This window comes from Oncorhynchus kisutch, linkage group LG10 (assembly GCF_002021735.2).
Source record: "Oncorhynchus kisutch isolate 150728-3 linkage group LG10, Okis_V2, whole genome shotgun sequence".
In the NCBI taxonomy this organism is placed as follows: domain Eukaryota; kingdom Metazoa; phylum Chordata; class Actinopteri; order Salmoniformes; family Salmonidae; genus Oncorhynchus; species Oncorhynchus kisutch.
Window position 1 is genome coordinate 7,281,280 of NC_034183.2, and position 27,365 is coordinate 7,308,644.

Below are 27,365 nucleotides of genomic sequence, written 5' to 3' on the forward strand. Positions count from 1 at the left end.
TAGTAATGCCAAAAATCTTGATTTTTTTTTTTTAAACAACATATTTCTTTACAAATGCTACATTAAAAAAAGTATGTAAAAATAAAAACATAAATCCATCATTAACGAAACAGCTCCATACAAACAGAACAATATTAACTTATATTAAGTAAACAGCCCACAATGTAAAATAATGTAACTTACTGTAATTAAGTTAACTACAGTAACACTGTCACTACAGTAACACTGCCAGTCAGGTACTACAGTAACACTGCCAGTCAGGTATTACAGTAACACTGCCAGTCAGGTACTACAGTAACACTGCCAGTCAGGTACTACAGTAACACTGCCAGTCAGGTACTACAGTAACACTGCCAGTCAGGTACTACAGTAACACTGCCAGTCAGGTACTACAGTAACACTGCCAGTCAGGTACTACAGTAACACTGCCAGTCAGGTATTACAGTAACACTGCCAGTCAGGTACTACAGTAACACTGCCAGTCAGGTATTACAGTAACACTGCCAGTCAGGTACTACAGTAACACTGCCAGTCAGGTACTACAGTAACACTGCCAGTCAGGTATTACAGTAGCACTACCAGTCAGGTATTACAGTAACACTGCCAGTCAGGTATTACAGTAACACTGTCAGTCAGGTATTACAGTAACACTGTCAGTCAGGTACTACAGTAACACTGCCAGTCAGGTATTACAGTAACACTGCCAGTCAGGTACTACAGTAACACTGCCAGTCAGGTATTACAGTAGCACTACCAGTCAGGTACACAGAGCCAGCCCTTACCACAGCAGACAGTGGTTACCTTAATAAGTGTGCGTTCGAAAAGGCACCCTATTCCCTATATAGTGCACTACTACAGTTCTGACCAGGTAAAAAGTAGTGTACTATATAGGGAATAGGGTGCCATTTTGGAGGCACCTAACAATTCAAAGTAGCAGGATAGAAATCATGAACACATGCACGCCTACGTACTACAGTCATTTTTTTAACATAATGAAACATGTAGGTTTTTAAACATAAAAAAAATTTAAAAAATCATTTTAAACATTTAATTTTTCCTTAACGCTTAGATTATATTCTCGTGGATGAGAATGAGTAAATCTCACTGAGATCATTATTAATGCACTTTTTTTTTTTTTGCTACATGACAATTACAGTAGTCATTTTCTACATGACAATTCTTTCTTAGATCATAAAAAATATGTTTTTTGTTGTTGTTGTTGTTGTTGTTGTTGTTGTGGGCCTTCATTTCGTCATTCCCTCGTGACATTTGTCCGTTATAAGGTTTGTGACAAAGCCATGTTTCATATCATAGAAATTTAGTGCAATAAAAAGTGAACCTACAAAGTTTTGCTTGTTGAAAACATGAACACAATGTCTATAGAATCGATGATGTTGCAGAAATGTATGCAACCAGCTAATATATATATATATATATATATATCATATAACTCTTGATTTTTTTTTTCTTCTTATCAATAAACCATGCTATTGTTCTCATTCAGAGCACACATCAGAGACCTATTATTATCATTATTATTATAATAATTACCTTTGAAAGGAAAGTCAAAACACATCAGCAAACCAGAGACCAAACAGACAGCATTACTTTTACAAATACATCGAGGAGCCGGAAATGCAACACACAACACACAGTCTCTATTATCTTGACTAATATACATTTAGCTTTTTTTCTTCTCCTTTAAATGGCACATAGACTTACTTAGCTAGAATGATGGCCATAATATAGTAGTCTTTTTTCTTCTTCTTGATACCTTACATTTCTATGTATCTACCCTATTTACAAATTAATGGAGCTTTAATTTTGACTATGACTTTTACCACAATAACAATAGCCAAAATTCAAGCACATCATCCTATTATAATCACATAGCTGGCTGGCTAGCAGTGATGGTTTCAACAACATGCTGTCTGGCCCAGTTTTGCCTAAGCAACAACAAGGACCTCTGCCATTTCATATACGTTTACATGCTGTCTGGCCCAGTGTTTCCTTAGCAACAACAAGGACCTCCGGCATTTCATATACGTTTACATGCTGTCTGGCCCAGTGTTTCCTTAGCAACATGCTGTACATGGATTTTCGAACCTTCTCCTCTTTTCTTTTCTCCCCCCCAAAATGAAACAAAACTTATACAGTGTGTTCCAAATGGCACCCTAAAATGGCACCCTATTCTCTAAATAGTGCACTACTTTAGACCAAGGTCCTATGTGTCCTGGTCAAAATCAAGTGCACTATATAGAGTGCCATTAAGGACGTACACCAAGTTATATCTGTTTCTTTCCACTGATAACATAAGTCTCTAGGAGTGCATGGATGATTACAAATCCCATGTATAACAACCTCCTACGATATTACAACTTCTAACGTAAAATTCGGTTATTTTTAAACAACTGTTTTTCTTTGGTATGGAAATAAGGCTGGATCTCCGGGAAAGACAATCACGATTCATTTTGTATCTAGATCTTAAGTTGACATCATCAAACTCCAGAAACCAAATCTATGCAACTATCTTCTTCGCAGCCTCTGTTGCCTTCAATGACATATTTAGCCACCGCCATACCATTTATATAACCATGCGTCCCAAATGGCACCCTATTCCCTACGTAGTGCACTACTTTAGACCATGGCCCATAGCTAAATGGCACCCTATTCCCTATGTAGTGCACTACTTTTGGACCAGGACCCTGATCAAAAGTAGTGCACTATAAAGGGAATAAGGTGATATTTGGGACGTGGACAATATTTTTTTCAAGCCTGTGAGAAACACACCATGGCCACTAAAAGGTGTGTCTGCCTGTTCCGACACTACTGTCCATCTACAACTGATACTAAGTAAGGGCACACTCAGTGTGGGTTGTTTTATACAGTATGGATGCATTAAGTGACCCTGCAAATAAACAAAGGAACCATAAGAAATAGTATTGAAAACATGATCAGAGTTTAAACAGCTGCCTTGATATGAACAGTGAAGCTCTGGTTCTAGATCCAGAATCTGTTTGGTTCTAGAATCGCTTCTAGAATGTGCAGATTCTATGTACTACTATACTATTATATACAGTCTGTCTGTAAAGATGGTGTAAGGCCTTGGACTTATCAATAAGAAATAAGGCAGTCAAGTTTGTTGTTGCTTCCCTTCCTAGGAGTGATATATTGTTTCTTACCCAGATGGACTACCAGCACTAGCAAATCATCTAATCTTCCTCCCATTTCCACATATGGAATGGTACAAGTAGCACAGGCTTTGAGATTTAAGATGTCACTGTGGGATAACGCTGTTCAGATATGAACCAGTACAATTGATTTGGTATAATGATAATGTATAATGAAGATAATGTCTTAAATTCAGCACCTGGTAGCTCCCGGATGGTTGCTACCCATTTAGTGTTTGGATATGGCAAGGCAATGTAATGCGCATGTCATTAAGTTGCCTAATATGTTCAATATTGTATTTTTCGGTTTGGATTCACTTTTGAAACACACTCTTCTAAAACAGGATACAACATCTCACAGAATTTTTTTGGGGTGAAGTTCATTTTTGATTGTGTGATTGTGTGTGATAGTGTGTGATACGTGTGATTGTGTGTGTCAGAGTGTATTAAGTGATGTATTAGGTGATTTCAGAACATATTGCATTGTTGAATGAGTAGACAATTAAAATGTAAGATAAAGTTTAACTTTGTGGTATTCATCAAACCTTGAGAAATCTTATCCCTTTCAACAAGTCTGCCACTGAAATGCCTACGCGGGCCCTGGCCAAAAGGCGGGCCCTGGTCAAAAGGCGCGGGCCCTGGAACAAAAGCAGTGTACTATGTAGGCAAAATAAGCATCCATTCATTTTCAGATGCTTTAAAATACCATCTAATACTTGAAATGCACTCATTTCTGATCTCATTGGAAGGTGAAATTAAGTGGTACTGTGAATCCCATAACAACAAAAAACAGTGCTATAAAGCAGTGTGTCAGTAGGAGAGGTTAGGCTAACAGTGCTATAAAGCAGTGTGTCAGTAGGAGAGGTTAGGCTAACAGTGCTATAAAGCAGCATGTCAGTAGGAGAGGGTTAGGCTAACAGTGCTATAAAGCAGTGTGTCAGTAGGAGAGGGTTAGGCTAACAGTGCTATAAAGCAGCGTGTCAGTAGGAGAGGGTTAGGCTAACAGTGCTATAAAGCAGCGTGTCAGTAGGAGAGGGTTAGGCTAACAGTGCTATAAAGCAGCGTGTCAGTAGGAGAGGTTAGGCTAACAGTGCTATAAAGCAGTGTGTTAGTAGGAGAGGGTTAGGCTAACAGTGCTATAAAGCAGCGTGTCAGTAGGAGAGGTTAGGCTAACAGGCAGCGTGTCAGTAGGAGAGGGTTAGGCTAACAGTGCTATAAAGCAGTGTGTCAGTAGGAGAGGGTTAGGCTAACAGTGCTATAAAGCAGCGTGTCAGTAGGAGAGGTTAGGCTAACAGGCAGCGTGTCAGTAGGAGAGGGTTAGGCTAACAGGCAGCGTGTCAGTAGGAGAGGGTTAGGCTAACAGGCAGCGTGTCAGTAGGAGAGGGTTAGGCTAACAGTGCTATAAAGCAGTGTGTCAGTAGGAGAGGGTTAGGCTAACAGTGCTATAAAGCAGTGTGTCAGTAGGAGAGGGTTAGGCTAACAGTGCTATAAAGCAGTGTGTCAGTAGGAGAGGGTTAGGCTAACAGTGCTATAAAGCAGCGTGTCAGTAGGAGAGGGTTAGTTTAACAGTGCTATAAAGCAGTGTGTTAGTAGGAGAGGGTTAGGCTAACAGTGCTATAAAGCAGCGTGTCAGTAGGAGAGGGTTAGGCTAACAGTGCTATAAAGCAGTGTGTCAGTAGGAGAGGGTTAGGCTAACAGTGCTATAAAGCAGCGTGTCAGTAGGAGAGGTTAGGCTAACAGTGCTATAAAGCAGCGTGTCAGTAGGAGAGGGTTAGGCTAACAGTGCTATAAAGCAGCGTGTCAGTAGGAGAGGGTTAGGCTAACAGTGCTATAAAGCAGCGTGTCAGTAGGAGAGGGTTAGGCTAACAGTGCTATAAAGCAGCGTGTCAGTAGGAAGGGTTAGGCTGGCACTTTTCACTGGACAAATTTTTTCCCCAACAAACAGTAATAAATAAATAGATATACAGTGCATTCGAAAAGTATTCAGACCCCTTGACCTTTTCCACATTACATTACAGCCTTATTCTAAAATGGATTAATTAAAAAAATGTTCTCATCAATCTACACACAATACCTCATAATGACAAAGCGGAAACAAGTTGTTGTTTTTTTGTGCAAATTTATAAAATAAAAAAAACAGAAATAGGTTATTTACATAAGTATTAAGACCCTTTGCTATTGAGCTATTGAGCTCAGGTGCATCCTGTTTCCATTGATCATCCTTGAGATGTTTCTACAACTTGATTTGAGTCCACCTGTGGTAAATTCAATTGATTGGACATGTTTTGGAAAGGCACACACCTCTCTATATAAGGTCCCACAGTTCAAAGTGCGAGTCAGAGCAAAAACCAAGCCATTAGGTATAAGGAATTGTCCTTAGAGCTCCGATACAGGATTGTGTCGAGGCACAGGATCTGGGGAAGCATACCAAAAAATGTCTGCGCATTCAAGGTCCCCAAGAACACAGTGGCCTCCCATCATTCTTAAATGGAAGAAGTTTGGAACCACCAAGACTCTTCCTAGAGCTGGCCACCCGGCCAAACTGAGAAATCAGGGGAGAAGGGCCTTGGTCAGGGAGGTGACTAAGAACCCGATAGTCGCTCCGACAGAGCTCCAGAGTTTCTCTGTGGAGATGGGAGAACCTTCCAGAAGGACAACTTCTCTCTGCAGTCTCTGCAGCACTCCACCAATCAGGCCTTTATGGTACTGTAGAGTGGCCAGACGGAAGCCACTCCTCAGTAAAAGGCACATAACAGCCCGCTTGGTTTGCCAAAAGCCACCTAAAGGATGCAGACCATGAAAAATAAGATTCTATGGTCTGATGAAACCAAGATTGAACTCTTTGGCCTGAATGCCAAGCGTCACGTTTGGAGGAAACCTGGCACCATCTCTACGGTGAAGCATGGTGGTGGCAGCATCATGCTGTTGGTCGTTTTTCAGAGGCAGCGACTGGGAGACTAGTCAGGATCGAGGGAAAGATGAACAGAGCAAAGTACAGAGATCCTTGATGAAAACCTGCTCCAGAGCGATCAGGACCTCAGACTGGGGCGAAGGTTCACCTTCCAATGGGACAACGACCCTAAGCACACAGCCAAGACAACGCAGGAGTGGCTTAGGGGACAAGTCTGTGAATGTCCTTGAGTGGCCCAGCCAGAGCTTGGACTTAAACCCGAGAGAACACCTCTGGAGAGACCTGAAAATAGCTGTGCCGCAACGATCCCCATCCAGCCTGACATAGCTTGAGAGGATCTGCTGAGAAGAATGGGAGAAACTCCCCAAATACAGGTGTGCCATACTTGTAGTGTCATAACCAAGAAGACTCGAGGCTGTAATCGCTGCCAAAGGTGCTTCAACAAAGTACTGAGTAAAGGGTCTGAATACTTATGTAAATGAAATATTTTGGTATTAAAAAAAATATATATATATATTTTTGCAAACATTTCGAAAAACCAGTTTTTTCTTTGTCATTATGGGTTATTGTGATGTCATTATGGGGTATTGTGTGTAAATTGATGGAGGGGGAAAAAAACAATGGAATCCATTTTAGAATAAGAATGAATGTAACGTAACAAACTGTGTAAAAAGTGAAGGGGTCTGAATATTTTCCCAAATACACTGTATACAAATTACTCACAGTTCAAAACAAAAGACAACTAAACGAAAACCATAAACACTTATTTAAAAATACTGGTTTGAATTTGAAATGGCATCCTATTCCCTATATTTAGTGCACTTCGTTTGACCAGGCCCTATGGGTCGACCCTATGGACCCTGATGAAAAGTAGTGCACTATGTAGGGAATGAGCATCCATTTGGGATGCGTACAATAACAACATTAGCCCAACATCTCTACGGTAGTAGGCTGGTCTTTGCTCTCTAGCCAGTCGAACGAGGAGTTCACAGTATCACTACATATCTGCTGAAACAGAGGATCGTTCTTCAGCTCTTCCAGTGTGGCGTCTTCGTACTGTTCTTGCTGCTGATTGGACGGATTGAACAGGAGGTTGGCGTCCAGTGTGTTCAGGTCAGTGATGCTGTTGGAAAGGTCGGAGGTCAACCTGATGTCATTGGTGAAGTCGGACACCACGGCGGCATTAAGCTCTGACGCCACCTGACCGACCAGTTGAGAGCTGGGGTTGAGGCCTTCAGCGTCAACGTTGAGGCCGTCATCACCTAACAGGTCTTTAACAGTGTTGTTGAAGTCTAGCTGTTGCTGGGCGTCATCCTCCTGCTGCTGCTGGGTGGGGGTGGGCTGGAGGAGTACCTGGGACTGGGTCTGGAGAAGCTGGAGCTGGGGATGGGGACTCTGGAGCAGTCTAGCCTGGGATTGGAGCTGGGTCTGGGTCTGGAGAAGCTGGAGCCCACCCTGGAGCTGGGGACTCTGGAGCAGTCTAGCCTGGGATTGGAGCTGGGTCTGGGTCTGGAGAAGCTGGAGCCCACCCTGGAGCTGGGTATGGGGACTCTGGAGCAGTCTAGCCTGGGATTGGAGCTGGGTCTGGGTCTGGAGCTCTTGGAGGCCCTGGATCTGCTGGAGCTCCAGGTCCACATTCTCACCAGGACCTGATTGTGCTTGGTTGTCTCCAGAGGAGAAGCTCACCCCCCCCCCGCCTCCTCCAGCACTGGTGAGGTAGCCCCCATGCTGCTGGAGGTCGAAGGAGGCAGGGCTGGAGCTGACGGTCTGCAGCTGAAGGTGGGATTGGTGGGTGTTACCTCCTCCCCTTCCGGTTGTGAAGCTCCCATTGGTGGCCTGGCTCTGAGACTGGGTCTCCAGCATCTGGGTGAGGTTCATGCGGGCAGTGTAGTTGGAGGGGAAGTTGTTGATGCCCAGGCCCCTGACTGTGTCGTCCACGCCAGAGTCCATCTTACTCAAGAGGACGTTGGTGATCTTATTGGCGTTACTCTGGTTCTGTCCCTGGATGGCCTGCATCTCTACAGGAAGCAGCTCCATCTCCACAACGCTCTGCATCATGATGTTTAAGGGCACCGATTGGCTGCGCTGGGCCATGCTGTGGAGGTTACTGCCCACCGATTGGCTGTTGGACAGGAAGCTGAGTATCTCGGAGGAGGTCATGGGGGAGCTGAAAGGGGAGACGACCAATTGAGTGGTTGTGCTAGTGCCGGGTGTTGTGCCGGTGCCGCTGAAGGTCCTCTGGCGGACGGCGGGGCTGACGCTACGGCAACGGAACGTCCCGCCCCCCGACGATGAGGCGCCGCCCTTGTTGTCTAAAGGGGCGGGCACAGCAAATCTCTCATCCTGTTTGGTTGGAGTGTTGGTGGGCGTGGTCGACACGCTGGTCATCTGCTGTTGCACCGGGGAGATGGGAGAGAAGTGTTCGCCATCCTGCAGTCTGGACTGAGACTGGAAAGACTGGCCACTGTGCCCCGGAACAGCGAAGGCGTGCGGCTTACGGAAATGGTCATCCACTAGATCCTGGTAACTAGGCAGGAGTCCACCAAGGCTGTGGTTAGAGATGGATAACCCAGACCCTGGCCCTGCTCCGACTCCTCCAGTAGCTTCAGTACCACTACTGTTGTAGCGGTTGTTGATCCACTCCAGTTTAGCCTTATCAGGGTGCGTGGCCATGGGTCTCTGCATGGGTTTGATGGGACTGGAGGAGACAGACACCACGGAGGCATCGTGGTAACCCCCTGCCATGCTGGAGTTGATAGGGGTGAAGGCAAACGGGTTCCTGCACTCCACAGGGCTGGGCGGAATGCCGCTAGAACAGTTAGACAGAGCGCTTATAGGGGTGTGTCGGCCTCCTAGAGGCCCCTCCACGGGCGTGATAGGGGCCATGCTGTGATGGCAACAGGGGCTCTCTCTGGTCAGCCCGTGCCCACCGAGAGTCATCTCCGTGGGGGTCGGGGTTGGAGTCGGGGTGGGAGTCGGGGTGGGAGTCTGGATGGGGGTTGTGCTGCTATGGGCAGACTGGTAGAAAGAGGAACTATCCCCCTGGTGGTGAGTGTTGAGGATGGACCCCTGGGGGCCCCCAGGCTGGCCCTGGAGAGAGATATTATCCACACAGCTACTGAACAACGGCTGGAGGCCCTTCAGCTTCATCTGTTCTTCCATCTGAACCAGTTCCTCCACTATGCTGTCCTGGGTCATATCGTCATCGTTAAAGGAGAAGTAGTCCATGGTGGAGCCGTGCTGGGAGGCTGAGGAGGCAAAGTCCACTATCTCCTGGTGAAGGCCAGATAACTGATCAGAGGAGTCTGAGGTCTGGGACATGATGTTTGGGAGTTGGTGTTGGTTCATGGTGGAGCCCAGGGCCTGCTGCTTGGTGTGGTCTGCTGGTATCTAGAATTGAAAAGAGCAGAATAGAACTTTATTGACAATCAGAGAAGGGACAATGTTTCATTGACATTACCCTACAAGGATTTTTTATTTTATTTCACCTTTATTTAACCAGGTAAGCTAGTTGAGAACACCTTTATTTAACCAGGTAAGCTAGTTGAGAACACCTTTATTTAACCAGGTAAGCTAGTTGAGAACAAGTTCTCATTTACAACTGCGACCATGGCCAAGATAAAGCAAAGCAGTGCGACACAAACAACAACACAGAGTTACACGTGGAATAAACAAAACATACAGGCAATAACGCAATAGGAAAAAAAGTATATATACAAGTGTGTGTTCAAATGAGATGATTAAAAATGGTGCGTTACATTTTAAATCGGTGTCCGGTGTTAAAATATTAACTTTTCTAAACTCTTATCTATTTAAAAACAATTAGCACTATACATAGACATAGAGGGGCACACATTTAAACTGTGTTGGAATACTCATACTAACTGCACTTAAGCGTACTATTTGTGACATACATTGAGTATGTAGTATGCTTATTGGTCAAAGAGTGGATATAGTTAGTATGCCAAAAGTTCCAAGATGTCATAATACATTCACTAAAATACAAAGTACACAAGCAGTGGACACTATTTCCGTGCTTTTAGGGCCCATAATGCAATTCTTCATAAAAATGGGCGTGGCTTCACAATGTTTTCAGATTTGAAGAAAATGGCGGAAAATATGCAGACTGACGAGAACGGATACAAATTCAATTGCTTTAAATACGTTTTCAAATAAGTTACCTTACACATTATGTTGGCTGACAATTTGTTAGCTATGCTAGCCTTACGAAACGCATAGCATATCATTACAGTAGTATGTACCGGGTATGTTAGCTAGCTACCTAACGTTAGTTGGCTACTAAGGGTGTGTCCGTAAATTCAGGGTGCTTTAGTAAAATCAGAGCGTTGTCAGATTGTCCGTTTGTAAATTCAAAGTGTTTTGCTCCCGGAGCGCACGCTGGACGCTCTGGCTGAAGAGTAGGGTTGATCCGAGTTTTCTGACCTCACAACAGGCAGTCAAGCACCCAAGCTAACTTTATAACGTTGGCTAGCATGCTAGCTTCTTCCAGACACAAATGAGAGAACACCTCTCTCTGACCATTTAACCCACCCTAGCAGAGCTGGTTAGGCTGTTTTCATGTTATACAGAGCGTTGGTGACTAACTGTGCTGCTGGAAACCATTTAATTGCACTTTTTTGCAAACGTTTACTGACACCAGCCATATTCAACGGGTGTTGAGTGTTTGTAAATTTGCCAGTTATTCTACACTTTGAAATCGGAGTAGATAGCCAGAGTTCATTTACAAACGCAACCTATTGACTTAATTGTTCAAGTCATTCTTAGCTTAGCGGTATCTTAGTGGTGTAGTCATTTATGCGTTCTTAATGGACATCTTTAATGAAGTCGTAAAATGTCTAGCTAGTCATTTGTTATGCTAGCAATAAGATGCATAGCAACAGCATTAACTTCCGGTAGACCGGCGAATCGCTAGTACGCTCAACTGAAAGGATACAGTTTGTTTACAGTATACTAATAGTATATAGTATGTAGTATATACGCATTAAGTATGTAGTACACAGTATGGGTATTCGAACACAGCTATAGACTCACATTCTGACTGAAGGTCTGTTTCTGCAGCTCTTCCGGGTGCCCCGCAGCTGACTCCTCCCACATTGTGCTCTTTATATCCCCCATCACAGAAACAGAGGCCTCAGATTGTTGCTGTGCTCCTACTGCCATCGCAGAGACAGAGGCCTCAGATTGTTGCTGTGCTCCTACCGCCATCGCAGAGACAGAGGCCTCAAAGTGTTGCTGTGCTCCTACCGCCATCGCAGAAACAGAGGCCTCAGATTGATGCTGTGCTCCTACCGCCATCGCAGAAACAGAGGCCTCAGATTGATGCTGTGCTCCTACCGCCATCGCAGAGACAGAGGCCTCAGATTGATGCTGTGCTCCTACCGCCATCGCAGAAACAGAGGCCTCAGATTGATGCTGTGCTCCTACCGCCATCGCAGAAACAGAGGCCTCAGATTGATGCTGTGCTCCTACCGCCATCGCAGAAACAGAGGCCTCAGATTGATGCTGTGCTCCTACCGCCATCGCAGAAACAGAGGCCTCAGATTGATGCTGTGCTCCTACCGCCATCGCAGAAACAGAGGCCTCAGATTGATGCTGTGCTCCTACCGCCATCACAGAGACAGAGGCCTGAGAGTGTTGCTGCTGCTCAGACACTGTGGTGGTGGTGCTATCAGGGGCTGCAGTGCTGCTGGTGTAACTGCTGACAGTGCTTAGTGTTAGTCCTCGAGAGGACAGGTCTTCACGTTTCACTACCAGCAACGAGGAGATCTGTGGCTTCACACTGACGACAGCCTGCGAGGAAGAGAGGGAGGAGATCTCTGCGTTCGCGACAGGTGAGTCGGACAGCGCCAGGATCTTCGTGGGCACTAGGTGTTGTTTCACCGTCACTCGACAGGGGGCACTCTCAGGTCTGGCAGGAGTGCCAGGTCTAGCTGGAACCCATGGTTTGGGGTCAAAGGTCACACTCAAAGGCTGCTGGGAGATGAAGACGCGTTTCACAGGGATGATGTGGGAGGAATCCAGCCCGGGGCCGGCCCGCTTCCTGGGGCTCTTGACCCCGATCGAGGAGTCTTTAGGGGACAATAAGGTAACAGCCGACGAGCCATTGGACGAGGAGGACATTCCGCTGACGTTAGGAGTATTTTGATTGGCCGAGGGAGCAACGGTCAGGTACAAAGGACTTTCTTGATGACAGGTGGTGGCGATGATGCTCTTATTGCTGTCCTGCTGAGGCCCCGCCCACTTGATCGCTGCATTGGTGGCAGCAGCTGGAGGAGAGGTGGAGGAGAATGAGACGCTTTTGGTCCTAGCGGTCACTCTGTCAGGTCCTGGTGAGCATTTGACCATAAGCGAGGGTTCGCTGGCCGCCCGGTACTTGGTGGCTCTCTCTGGACCTTTGGCCCCACAGGGGGACTGCTTTATGGTGCTCCGTTTATCAGAGTTACAGCCCGGGTTATTATCAGTGATGATGGCCTCAGGGACCACTGTGGGAATAGGGGTGGAGGGTGGGGCGCCAGGCCATGCTGCAGGGGACTGGGGGGTGGCTGGGGCTGGGGGGCCTCCCTGGCTCTGTCCCTGTTGCTGGACCTCCTCTAGGGCAGCGATGGTGGTAAAGGTGGTGGTGGTGGTGGTGGTGGTTCCCACCCCGGCCGAGGCTGGCCTGAGGACCATACTGTTACTGCTGGTACTGAGAGTGTTGCTAGGGGCCAGGGAGATGGCGGTCATCTTGACAACGTGGTGGGTCTTCATGGGGCTGTTTGTGATGAGCAGGGTGGGGGGCGAACGCAGGGTGATGGCCCCTGTGGCTGAGGGCTTGGGGAGGATCTGGGGGTACCTGTGGTTCCAGAAGATGGAAATAGATTAACACAAACTACAGATTTCGTGTTAATTAATGTCTATTAGACAGTGTCAATTTAACCAGCAGAACAATAACGCATTACCCTAAATCTTACCTTAACCCCGCTGAAACTATACCCAACTTAACCCTTGTTCCTGAACCTTAACCTTACTTAATTTGAACTCTATGCCTAACCTTAGGTTTTGGTTCTGACGGTATAGTTTATACTTCCTTATTATGGTTGTTACCTGTGCCTGGCCAGGCGGTCGCCAACGGGGCTGGCTGAGATGTTTTGGGGAGTCTTTGGGGACTGCCTGTGGGTCAGAGACTGGGTGTGAGTGACCACCTGGAAGTTGACCGTTGGCAGGACCTTCCCCTCGGCGGATCCCACTGGGCTAGGGGAAGTCATCAGCTGTCTGCTCCTCTGGACCTGCAGGGGAGGGGGGACAACGGACACGGTGGAACATGTTCGATTAGGGAATTATGACTATTAGCATTAAACACGAAAAATACTTCTAGGAAAAACACTTATCTGGTCTATTTCTGTGTCATTTTTTTTGACTACGTAGTGTTTTTAACCTTTATTTAACGAGGCAAGTCGGTTAAAAACAAATTATTATTTACAATGACGACCTACACTGAACCAAACCTGGACTAACCATTATCAATCTTGTCTGATCTGTGTGCGTACAGTTGAAGTCGGAAGTTTACATACACTTAAGTTGGAGTCATGAAAACTGTTTTTTTCAACCACTCCACAAATTTCTTGTTAACAAACTATAGTTTTGGCAAGTCAGTTAGGACATCTACCTTGTGCATGATACAAGTCATTTTTCCAACAATTGTTTACAGACAGATGATTTCACTTATAATTCACTGTATCACAATTCCAGTGGGTCAGAAGTTTACATACACTAAGTTGACTGTGCCTTTAAACAGCTTGGAAAATTCCAGAAAATTATGTCATGGCTTTAGAAGCTTCTGATAAGCTAATTGACATCATTTGAGTCAATTGGAGGTGTGCCTGTGGATGTATTTCAAGGACTACCTTCAAACTCAGTGACTCTTTGCTTGACATCATGGGAAAATATAATGAAATCAGCCAAGACCTCAGAAAAAAAAGTGTAGAACTCCACAAGTCTGGTTCATCCTTGGGAGCAATTTCCAAACGCCTGATGGTACCGCTTTGATCTGTACAAACAATAGTACGCAAGTATAAACACCATGGGACCACGCAACCATCATACCGCTCAGGAAGGAGACGCGTTCTGTCTCCTAGAGTTGAATGTACTTTGGTGCGAAGAGTGCAAATCAATCCCAGAACAACAGCAAAGGACCTTGTGAAGATGCTGGAGGAAACAGGTACAAAAGTATCTATATCCACAGTAAAACGAGTCCTATATCGACATAACCTGAAAGGCCACTCAGCAAGGAAGAAACTACTGCTCCAAAACCGCCATAAAAAAGCCAGACTACGGTTTGCAACTGCACATGGGGACAAAGATCGTACTTTTTGGAGAAATGTCCTCTGGTCTGATGAAATCAAATTTTTACTGTTTGGACATAATGACCATTGTTATGTTTGGAGGAAAACGGGTGAGGCTTGCAAGGTGAAGAACACCATCCCAACCGTGAAGCACGGGGGTGGCAGCATCATGTTGTGGGGGTGCTTTGCTGCAGGAGGGTCTGGTGCACTTCACAAAATAGATGGCATCATGTGGGAGGAAAATTATGTGGATATATTGAAGCAACATCTCAAGACATCAGTCAGAAAGTTAAAGCTTGGTCACAAATTGGTCTTCCAAATGGACAATGACCCCAAGCATACATCTAAAGTTGTGGCAAAATGGCTTAAGGGCAATAAAGTCAAGGTATTGGAGTGGCCATCACAAAGCCCTGACCTCAAACCTATAGAAAATTTGTGGGCAGAACTGAAAAAGCGCGTGCGAGCAAGGAGGCCTACGAACCTGACTCAGTTACACCAGGTCTGTCAGGAGGAATGGGACAAAATTCACCCAACTTATGTGGGAAGCTTGTGCAAGACAACTCGAAACATTTGTCCCAAGTTAAACAATTTATAGGCAATGCTACCAAATACTAATTGAGTGTATGTAAACTTCTGACCCACTGAGAATGTGATGAAAGAAATTAACGCTGAAATAAATCATTCTCTCTACTATTATTCTGACATTTCACATTCTCAAGTGGTGGTGCTAACTGACCTAAGACAGGGAATTTTTACTAGGATTAAATGTCAGGAATTGTGAAAAACTGAGTTTAAATGTATTTGGCTAAGGTGTATGTAAACTTCCGACTTCAACTGTGTGTGTGTGTGTCTGTGTGTGTGTGTCTGTCTGTCTGTGTGTGTGTGTGTCTGTGTCTGTCTGTGTGTGTGTGTGTGTGTGTGTCTGTGTGTGTGTGTGTTAATAACCTCTTCATACCGTGATGGGGCTGGGGACGGCTGCCACCACTATACCAATGGTAGGTTGTGGTGAGAGCAGAGCAGGACTTCCACAGGGGATAGCTGGCCCTGGGGTGCTGGCCTCGGCCCTCCTGGCCTGGTTCTGTCCCTGGGCCTCTCCAGGCAGAGGGGACTGGAGCTTCTGCTCCTGCTGTTTCTTCTGGATCTTCCTCTGGAGCTGCTGCTTGGCGTCTACCGAGGGAGAGGCCAGCGTCTTCACCTGCGGCTGGAAGGACGAGGCCTCGGACGTGGGCACGAACGCAGAGGTTGGCGTGGGCGTCTTTAGACCTGGTGAGACGCACAGACGAGAAGTAACCGATACTTTTCAGAGTCAACACACCTGAGAGTTTAAAACGTTTTTTTAAATTTTTTTATCTTCAGAACTAGTGTTAGACTCCGTCACCCAAAACGTGACATCTTCAACTGGAGCTTGATACATGAGCAAGACAGTTGAGCCCCTGTTGACAGCTGAGCCCCCTGTTGACAGCTGAGCCCCCTGTTGACAGCTGAGCCCCCTGTTGACAGGTGACAACCCTGTTGACAGGTGACAACCCTGTTGACAGGTGTGCCACATTGACTGCGGTCATCCATACCACCATCCCCATTAGCCATGCCTACCTGTACCTTCCATACCACCATCCCCATTAGCCATGCCTACCTGTACCTTCCTTACCACCAGCCCCATTAGCCATGCCTACCTGTACCTTCCATACCACCATCCTCATTAGCCATGCCTACCTGTACCTTCCTTACCACCATCCCCATTAGCCATGCCTACCTGTACCTTCCTTACCACCATCCCCATTAGCCATGCCTACCTGTACCTTCCATACCACCATCCCCATTAGCCATGCCTACCTGTACCTTCCTTACCACCATCCCCATTAGCCATGCCTACCTGTACCTTCCATACCACCATCCCCATTAGCCATGCCTACCTGTACCTTCCATACCACCATCCCCATTAGCCATGCCTACCTGTACCTTCCTTACCACCATCCCCATTAGCCATGCCTACCTGTACCTTCCATACCACCATCCCCATTAGCCATGCCTACCTGTACCTTCCTTACCACCATCCCCATTAGCCATGCCTACCTGTACCTTCCTTACCACCATCCCCATTAGCCATGCCTACCTGTACCTTCCATACCACCATCCCCATTAGCCATGCCTACCTGTACCTTCCATACCACCATCCCCATTAGCCATGCCTACCTGTACCTTCCTTACCACCATCCCCATTAGTCATGCCTACCTGTACCTTCCATACCACCATCCCCATTAGACATGCCTACCTGTACCTTCCATACCACCATCCCCATTAGCCATGCCTACCTGTACCTTCCATACCACCATCCCCATTAGCCATGCCTACCTGTACCTTCCATACCACCATCCCCATTAGCCATGCCTACCTGTACCTTCCATACCACCATCCCCATTAGCCATGCCTACCTGTACCTTCCATACCACCATCCCCATTAGCCATGCCTACCTGTACCTTCCATACCACCATCCCCATTAGCCATGCCTACCTGTACCTTCCATACCACCATCCCCATTAGCCATGCCTACCTGTACCTTCCATACCACCATCCCCATTAGCCATGCCTACCTGTACCTTCCATACCACCATCCCCATTAGCCATGCCTACCTGTACCTTCCATACCACCATCCCCATTAGCCATGCCTACCTGTACCTTCCATACCACCATCCCCATTAGTCATGCCTACCTGTACCTTCCTTACCACCATCCCCATTAGCCATGCCTACCTGTACCTTCCATACCACCATCCCCATTAGCCATGCCTACCTGTGGGAGCCCCAGTCATGACGGTGAGGGCAGCCATGGACTTGGTTCCTATGTAGTGACTGTTGAGCAGGAAGCGAGCCAGGTCCTCCACGGCATCAAACTGTCTGCTGAGGACCTTCTGAGCCCACTCACACACCAAGCCACAGGCCGCTGAGCGCATCTCATCCTCCGCACTGGGAGACTGGCCCGTCGACGGCTCCATTAACTCACACTGGGGGGGAGATGAGGGAAAAGGGTTAGTAGGGAAAAGGTCCTTCAGATCTGATATCCTGTCTGGAGTTAGGGTGGATCTACTTGGGTCAATTCCATTTCAATTCAGATCTAAACTGAAATTCCAATTTTCCTAAACTTGCTTTTCAATGAGATTTGGAATTAGAATATCAGTTTACTTCCTGAATTGACTGAATTGAAATGGAACTGACACCAACTCTGATGAAATGGAACTGACCCCAACCCTGATGAAATGGAACTGACCCCAACTCTGATGAAATGGAACTGACCCCAACTCTGATGAAATGGAACTGACCCCAATCCTGATGAAATGGAACTGACCCCAACCCTGATGAAATGGAACTGACCCCAACCCTGATGAAATGGAACTGACCCCAACCCCGATGAAATGGAACCGACCCCAAACCTGATGAAATGGAACTGACCCCAACCCTGAAATCTACATGTACTTGTTCTGAAATTATTATGGCCACTTCCTGGCAACAAAAAAAATGCCATCATGTAAACTTACCCCGTCATCTGATTTTTGTAAGTCCAAGTTGGGCAGAGAAGGCATGTGAACAAAAGCTTTCTTCCTCAGTCCACTATAACAGTATTTAGATTTGCCTCTCATGCCCAGGCGGCGAGCCTTCATGTTGGGAAAGACGTTCTTCATGATCTTTCCAAAGTCTGCAGCACTCAGTGGGTGGTAGGCAAGACTGTCACAGTAGCTCCTGAAACACATTCACAACATGATAAACATGCATTATGACAATACAATCTGTAGTACAGGAGGCTGATGAGGCTCCCTTAATTAGGGAGGACGGGCTCGTGGTAATGGCTGGAGCGGAATCAGTGGAATGGTTTTTAAATACATCAAACACATGGTTTCCATGGTTTCCAGGTGTTTGATGCCATTCCATTTGCTCCGTTACAGACATTATTATGAGCCGTCCTCCACTAATATGTACATGTATTATCACAATACTGTACATGTCATTCCTAGCCACTGTATTTCTGCCACTGCACTGCTGATGTGAAAAGGGCTTTATAAAAATACATTTGATTGATCTGAACAGTTAACAGAAAGAAACACACTAAAGTTAGATGATTCTCTAGTGAATAATGTGTAAACAAATCCCCCTTTTTAACTACTAACTGCTACTACGAACAACTATTACTAACTACAGCTGCTACCTCTAACTACTACTACTACTACTGCTACTATTAACATTAACTACTAGTAACTACTACTACTACAAACATTACCTACTAACTACTACTGCTGCCACAACTGCTGCTACCACTACTACTACTGCTGCTACTAACACTGCTACTGCTACTAACATTACCTACTACTAACTACTACTGCTGCTACAACTGCTAATACCGCTACTAATACTGCTGCTACTACTAACTACTACTGCTAATGCTACTGCTACTACTACTAATGCTACTGCTACTAATACTACTGCTAATGCAACTGCTACTACTGCTACTACTGCTACTACTGCTAATACTACTACTACTGCTGCTAATCCTACTGCTACTACTACTGCTAATGCTACTACTTCTACTACTACGGCTGCTACTAATACTACCACTGCTGCTACCGCTACTGCTACTAATACTACTACTACTGCTACTAATACTACTACTGCTGCTACCTCTACTACTACTGATGCTACTATTGCTGCTACTACTACTACTAATGCTACTGCTACTAATGCTACTGCTACTAATGCTACTACTAGTACTGCTAATGCTACTGCTGCTACTACTGCTAATGCTACTACTACTGCTAATTCTACTACTTCTACTGCTACTACTACTACTGCTACTAATACAACTACTGCTGCTACCGCTACTACTACTGCTGCTACTACTGCTACAACTACTATTACTACTACTGCTGATACTGCTACTACTATTAATGCTACTACTACCGCTATTACTACTGCTGCTACTACTACTACTACTAATGCTACTAATACTGCTACTACTGCTACTAATACTACTGCTGCTAATGCTACTACTACTACTACTGCTGCTACTAATACTGCAACTAATACTACTTCTGCTGCTACTACTAATGCTAGTGCTACTATGACTACTGCTGCTACTACTTCTAATACTGCTGCTACTACAACTACTAACACAACCACTGCAAGTACTACTACTGCTACTAATGCTGCTGCTACTACAACTGCTACTACCACAACTACTACTACTACTACTACTAATACTAGTACTACTAATGCTGCTGCTACTGCTACTGCTACTACTACCAATACTAGTACTACTACCGCTGCTACTACTACTACCGCTACTACTACTACTGCTAATACTCCACTCAAGGGCTGCTTTCCCAGACACAGTTTAAACCTAGTCTTCAAAATTCCCGTAAATTCCCATTTCCAGAAATCCTAGTTGGAGTATTCAGGATGACCTGCTTATTGTCTTTTGACTCCAGGAATCTTTTTAACCCTATGTACATGTCATACTCACTTGTATTCGTCGTACACCTCTTGCTTTGGCAGTGATGTCTCAGGGTGCTCCTCTAGGTGATTGCGGATCCAGTTGAAAGCGTACATCTGCTGTGTTCGGCTGGACGACATGCCACTCTGGTCACTGAAACGGTTTCAAGTTACAACAACACAAACAGGTTAGTGGCGAAACAATATTCTCAGATTTAATTTTGATTTCTTGCAATAAATAGTGTGTGTGTGTGTGTGTGTGTGTAATGTAGTAACCATAGTCCAGGAGTGGAGGCTCTCTGATTCTCAGTCCTAGTGAAGTTGCAGTGTTGGAGGGTTGAGGTGACGGGTAGACAGACAAGAGATTAAAAAAATAAATACAATTAAGGACATAGAAAACAGGGTATAATAGCAAATCAATCATTATACTAGTATCACTTCATTAATGATACAAATAAACAATTATATTAACGGACATTAGCATAAGATCACAAGACCCGAGAACGAAGTGGTGAATTTTGATGCAAAAGGAATTGTAGACACTTTCTTTTCAAATGCACCGAAATATGAATAAAGCCTGTGATGAAAAAAAACATCTGAGGTAAAAATTATATTATCAGGTCACAAAAAGAAAAATGTAATCCAAGACAAATTGAAAGTCGTCGCTAGCACCACAATCAACACAGCAATAATGATAATAGTATAGGTTACAAACGACAATGAGATACAGAATAAGTATTCACACCCCTTTGACTCTTTCCACATTTTGTTGTTGTTACAGCCTGAATTTAAAATGGATACCATCTAGATTTTGTGTCATTGGCCGACACACAATACCCCACAATGTGAAAGTGGAATTACCTTTTTTAGATATTTTTTAAAACAAATTAATAAAAAATGAAAAGCTGAAAATGTCTTGAGTCAACAAGTATTCAATCCCTTTGTTATGGCAAACCTAAATAAGTACAGGAGTAAAAATGTGCTTTAACATGTCCCATAAGTTGGATGGACTTTTGAATGACTACCTAATTTTTGTACCCCACACATACAATTATCTGAATTGTCCTTCAGTCGAGCAGTGAAAACACAGATTCAACCACAAAGACTATGGAGGTTATCCAATGCCTCGCAAAGAAGGGTATCTATTGGTAGATGGGTAGAAATGTAAAAAGCAAACATTGAACATCCCTTTGAGGATGGTGAAGTTACTAATTACACTTTGGATGGTGGTATCAATACACCCAGTCACTACAAAGATACAGGCGTACTTCCTAACTCAGCTGCTGGAAAGGAAGGAAACCGCTCAGGGATTTCACCATGAGGCCAATTGTGATTTTAAAACAGTTAGTTTAATGGCTGTGATAGGAGAAAACTGAGGACGGATCAACAACATTGTAGTTCCTCCACAATAATAACCTAAATGACAGAGTTAAATGAAGGAAGCCTGGTCACAATACAAATATTCAAAAACATGCATCCTGTTTGCAATAAGGCACTAAAGTAAAACTGCAAAAAATATGGCAAAGAAATTAACTTTATGTCCTGAATACAAAGCGTTACGTTTGAGGCAAATCCAACACAACACATCACTGAGTATCACTCTTCATATTTTCAAGCACGGTGGTGGCTGCATCATGTTATGGGTATGCTTTTCATCGTAAAGGACTGGGGAGTTTTTTAGGATAACAATACATGGAATAGACAGGCACAGGCAAAATCCCAGAGGAAAACCTGGTTCAGTCTGGGAGGCAAATTCACCTTTAAGCAGGACAATAACCTAAAACACAAGGCCAAATATATACTGAAGTTGGTTACCGAGACGACATTGAATGTTCCTGAGTGGCCGAGTTACAGTTATGACTGAAATTGTCTTGAAATTCTATGTCAAGACTTGAAAATTGTTGACTAGCAATGTTCAACAACTTGACAGAGCTTGAATTATTTTTTTTAAGAATAATGTGCAAATATTGTACACACTCAGTGTGCAAAGCTATATAGACTAACCCAGAACAATTCCCAGCTGTAATTGCTGCCTAACGTTCTTCTACAAAGAATTCACTCAGAGGTGTGAATTTAGATATTTCTGTATTTCATTTTCAATAAATGTGTTTTCACTGTCATTATAGAGAGAGAGAGAGAGAGAGAGAGAGAGAGAGAGAGAGAGAGAGAGAGAGAGAGAGAGAGAGAGAGAGAGAGAGAGAGAGAGAGAGAGAGAGAGAGAGAGAGAGAGAAGAGAGAGAGAGAGAGAGAGAGAGAGAGAGAGAGAGAGAGAGAGAGAGAGAGAGAGAGAGAGAGAGAGAGAGAGAGAGAGAGAGAGAGAGAGAGAGAGAGAGAGAGAGAGAGAGAGAGAGAGAGAGAGAGAGAGAGAGAGAGAGAGAGAGAGAGAGAGAAAATCCATTTTGAATTCAAGCTGCAACACAACAAAATCTGGAATAAATCACGGGGTTATGAATAATTTCTGAAGGCCACTGTATCTGTCGCTTGATGTAATATTTGATGTATTTTGAATTGTCTAATCAAATACAACTAAATCAGAGAAAAAGGGGGGGGTGGGGGGAGACGTTACCTTTTATCAATGCCATTGTTGGGACCAGAAGGCAACTTAAGGTAGAGGTAGAGTTTCTCGATGTCTGTAAACTTCTCAACATCTTGCTGTAAAATGTACAGAGTGAGGTATAAGATAGAGAGGGGAAACAAAACATGTTTTGATGGGACAGACATAGTATATCTCTGTGACCATGGGAACCATGGAATCTGCTTCTCTGTCACTGCCAGTTAGTTACCTACCTTAGTTGAATGTACCTGATTGTAGCCAAGTCGCTCTGGATAACAGTGCTTCCTAATGACTCAAATGTAATGTAAATGTAGCCTAGATATTATGATAATCAACAACAACAACAAAACACTACGCATGTTGTATATAGAGATGCTGTCAGCGGGCACACTGACAACACGTCTTTGATTTCCACATCACAACAGACTCCACCCTAGCTCCTTTTCAATTGGCTTCTAAGAATGGAATTCATCTCACCTCTTCCTCTTCTATTTGCCTCTTTGTTGCTAGGGGAACCCATACTTATGAACGAGGTGAGAGTTGTCAGCCAATCAGCGGAGAATTTTAAAAAAGTGGACTCCACCACTACCAGCATGCCATGTGCTTGTTAGCTTCCGCCTGCCTCTGTCTTTTCTAACAGTATAGGCTAGCTATAGTCTGCTTTCATTCTGTTATGATTGACACAAGTAGGTCTAACCTTACATATTAATTGGGTCCTCCTTATATGAGTTAGGTTTATTACCAGGGTCGTGTTCGTTATATAAGGCACAAAAAGGAAGAAAACGGATTGAAACAGGGAGGAACTGGACATGATAGAGTCAAATTACCCATTAAACCCAGGGGTCAAACAAAGAAATGGTTCCAATAGTTTTTTCCAGCCTTAATTTTTCCCATAGAGGATTTTAGATAGAAACACTTAAAATAAGGTCTGTGTTTCATGTAGGCTTACTATTGCGTGACGTTTTGATAACCTTGTAAATTTCTCTAGGAAAAGGTGATTTTTATCAATATATTTTCCTGTATTTACCCCCCACAAAAAAACTAATTAGCTGATAAAGTGGCTATGATAAAGAACTACAAATGCCATGATGATCTGGACGAGACAGTTGAATCGAGGCAAAGGTAAGAATCTCTGGATGAACTATGTTAGCTAAATTTAGTAATTAATAAGTTGGCTAAACTCCTTTACATTGACAATTCTGTGAACTGTCTTGTGCAAGTTTTAAATTGACACAACACCTGTTAGCAAAGATGTCAGCTAGAGATGATGTGCAGGAGCATGCTGGGATTTGTAGTCTTGCATGAGGTCTACCTTGATGCTTAATTTGCATTTTCAAATCTGAGAGTAAATAGAACCGAATATATTGATAAAAGTTACCTTGTCCTAGATAGATTTAAATGTTTATCAAAATGTCATGCCAGGGTAAGCCTTCACAAACACGGCCCTTATTTTAAGTGTTTCTAAAATCCCAATCCCAAATCCCATTTCCCTGTTTGACCGCTAGGCATTATGGGTATTATGACGCACTTCCACTGTGGGGCTCTATAAGGCCCAAAAAGAACAGATTGTTTTAAAAATTCCTTCTTTTTCTTTTTACGCTACAGTATGCCATAATGAACACAACCCATGTTTAGACTGCATGACGATATCAGTCCAGCACTAAAACAGACAGAGAATAGGAGGGTGAACAGACAGACAGACACTCTGCCATGCTCTCAATGTTGACACAGACAAGGTAGCTACATCGTAATAAAGCCAGTGATCCCTTCAGGGTTGGGGTCAATTCCATTTCAATTCCAGTGAATCCAGAAAGTAAACAAAATTCCAATTCCAAATTGTCCTTATTGAAAAGCATTGAAGAGAATTGGAATTTCAGTGTACTTTCTGAATTGGAATTTAAACGGAATTGACCCCAACCCTGGATAGCTTATAAGGCTTATGAAGCCTTATAAGCTATGAAGGTTCATACATGCTTATACCCAGTTATAAAGCATTATACCTGCAGCATTTAAATAAAGTGTTACTGAAAGACAGCCGTTGCCCTAGTAATATCTGAGACATATTCTTCACAAACACACGAGGAAGTCAAAGCGATTGCTAAAGAATTGGTGCACACCGGTACATGAGCACCTTTAACTAAAAGCTGAACTGTTGTTTTTCACGCTGCATCAAAGCCGATATATCAATAACAACTCTACTCACCAATATGTTGTCCACTTTTGATTGTACAGATTTGCTACAATGAGAGAGAGAAAGAGAGAAAGAATGGGAGATATTTACGGAGCATAACATGTTCTCAAAAGTCCTCAATCTCACAGAACAAAATGTTGTATGCATCTCAAATTGACCTCTTTCTCCCATGGCCTACCTACAACCTATGCACCTGTGTTGAACTGATAGGTGCTAGGGCTGGGCGGTATAACATTGTTTACAATATCCCGCTATTGATGCACGGACCGGTTTGGGTTAACTGTATTTGAATGTTTTGGTTTGTTAAATGTCATATGCCATGTGTAACATATATATATATATATATATATATATATATATATATATATATATATATATATATATATATATATATATTTTTTTTTTTACACCGTTACCTGAGTCACCCCTCTCCGTTCTCTCTCTCTATCCATGCCGCCTTCCACACAAACCTAGACCCGCCCCCCGCCACTCAAGCAGCGCATTTGTTGTTGCTTGACCACGAGACACTTGCCTTCAATCTGCATGGTCAATGCAGCACATGCAACAATGTTGATGGCAACGATGCTGCTTCCACTATACTTCTTAATATAAATCCACCAGTGTTCTATAATTACACTATTAGTTTGTGTTTCTTACATCTGCAAACGGCTAGCTTGTCTTTTCTTAGCAAGTTTTAGGTAAATTGTGTTTGCCGCTAATCGTTAGTTAGCTGGCTAGCTAGCTAATAAAATATACTGAGTCAGAGCAAACGTAGCTAGCCTGATACCAGTGATGGTGTAGGCCTAAATCAGCATGTTGCTTGTGCAACAGTATCTTTTAAATCAAAGAAGAATAGGCAAATCATGAATATATTGGCTACATGATGAAACATTTAATGTAGCCAAAGATTATAGGGTCCCCTAGGAAACACTGACCAACACTTTGATTCCTGCCCTGTAACAATAACTCCTCCCTGGCATTTTCATTCATTGTCATGTCAAATGCTGTATTCAAAGTGCCCACTATAATTTATATCTATATTTTACCCCCTTTTTCTCTGCAATTTCGTGATATCTAATTGGTAGTTACAGTCTTGCCCCTTCTATGCAACTCCCATTCAGACTTGGCAGAGTCAAAGGTAGATAGCCATGTGTCGTCCGAAACGCGACCCTGCAAGCCGCACTGCTTCTTGACACACTTCCCCCTTAACCCAGAAGCCAGCCGCACCAATGTGTCAGAAATTGATGGAAATACAGAAAATTATTTTGGGTTGAAGTTGAATTGAACAGTATAAACCAAACAGAATGGAGAAAACCCCATTGAAATCACTTAGAATGTATGTGATGTCACACTAGGATCACTCACTACTCATAAAGAATAATTATAACTTTTTATTATAAAAAAAAAACATAATACCATCATACTGTCAAAAATATTAAACATACCTTGATATGATATTTTGGGCATATCGCCCAGCCCTAACAGGTACAATGTGGTGAATATTCCACCTTGCCATGGTAGATTTATATCATATCAAATCCTTTCAGATCTCCACAATGCAGTGCATTTGGATCATTGAATGTTTTAGTTTTTTTTGACAGGTCTCATTACCAAGAATATGGAACAGTACATGTTATACACAAACACTGTATTCAATGGCATTATGGATCATTTGTGTCAGGGACCTCCCTTTGGCTGACTAATCATATTTGCAGATGATTATTGATAATAGACGAGTGTCAGTACATAGGACTCAGGTGTCATTGGGCCTCCTTTGGCTATGCATACATAATTATAACTATGTAGCTAACTGTCATGATGTAGCTAACAGGCTACATAGCTTGTGTAGTTAAGAGCAATACATTTTTCAATATGTCTGGTAAATTGTCTAGCAAGCTTGGCTAACTAGCTAGCAGTAATTATTTCACAGCCAGCCCCAGCAACAAGGACAGAAAACCAATATTAGCTAGCTAGCGAACCTAAACTCAATTCATATTCTACTACTAGCTAACGTTAGCTACTTAAATACACACCAATGTAGTTAGCTATTAGCTAGCTACATATTGATTAGCAAACGAATCGAAGACCTAAACGAGAAGGCGTGAGTTAAGGTAGAAGACAGGCGAGACCCCGAGCTGTCATCATTTTGTAGCTGTGCAGCACCGTAGCTAATTTATAAACTAGTCAAGTGGAGTGTGTATGGTGAGTGTGCATTGACCATTGAACGCATTAATATATATCTTACCAAATTGAATTCTTTATTTTGTACTGCAACGCATTGGCCTCGGGGCCCTGTAGTCCTGGTACTAACGTTGGAAGAGAGCCCAATCCCGAGTTGGGCTTCAGCTGACCAGGTTGTTGTTGATCATCATCATCGGCCATCACGATGATATTCTCGTTGAGCGGAGGTGGGTTGGTCGGGGTCTAACAAATAGGCCTCATCCTGTTTATACCTTGATATAACGTTGGTTCCCCGGCTGTGGTAGTGCATGCATGACGCCAGAGCCGAGTACCCACCGTTTGATGATGAGGATCGTATGAGCTAGGTCAACCTACTGTATCGACGATAGACCATGACGGTTAATATTATGACTTGTCTGCACTTGACATTTTATAAAAGAAAACAAACGGCATGCGGGAATACAAAAAGCATTATTTCGCAGAGAGAGGCTGGGCACTGCTGCAAACAGCGAGCACGCCTGCTGCAGGCTACGGAA

At 43.9% G+C, this 27,365-nt stretch overlaps 1 protein-coding gene across 1 annotated transcript; it reads right to left on the reverse strand.

Annotated features, from left to right (window-relative positions):
* LOC109898193 (DNA-binding protein RFX7) lies at positions 1-27,365 on the reverse strand. Its single transcript, XM_031832979.1, has 11 exons — positions 26,894-27,365; positions 24,661-24,694; positions 22,470-22,555; positions 20,180-20,215; positions 19,935-20,057; positions 17,959-18,160; positions 17,217-17,427; positions 15,379-15,686; positions 13,186-13,367; positions 11,134-12,934; positions 1-9,471 (listed from the first exon to the last, which is right to left on the reverse strand). Exons 1-11 carry the CDS (start codon positions 27,028-27,030, stop codon positions 7,006-7,008), a joined length of 5,586 nt encoding a protein of 1,861 aa, XP_031688839.1. The 5' UTR covers positions 27,031-27,365; the 3' UTR covers positions 1-7,005.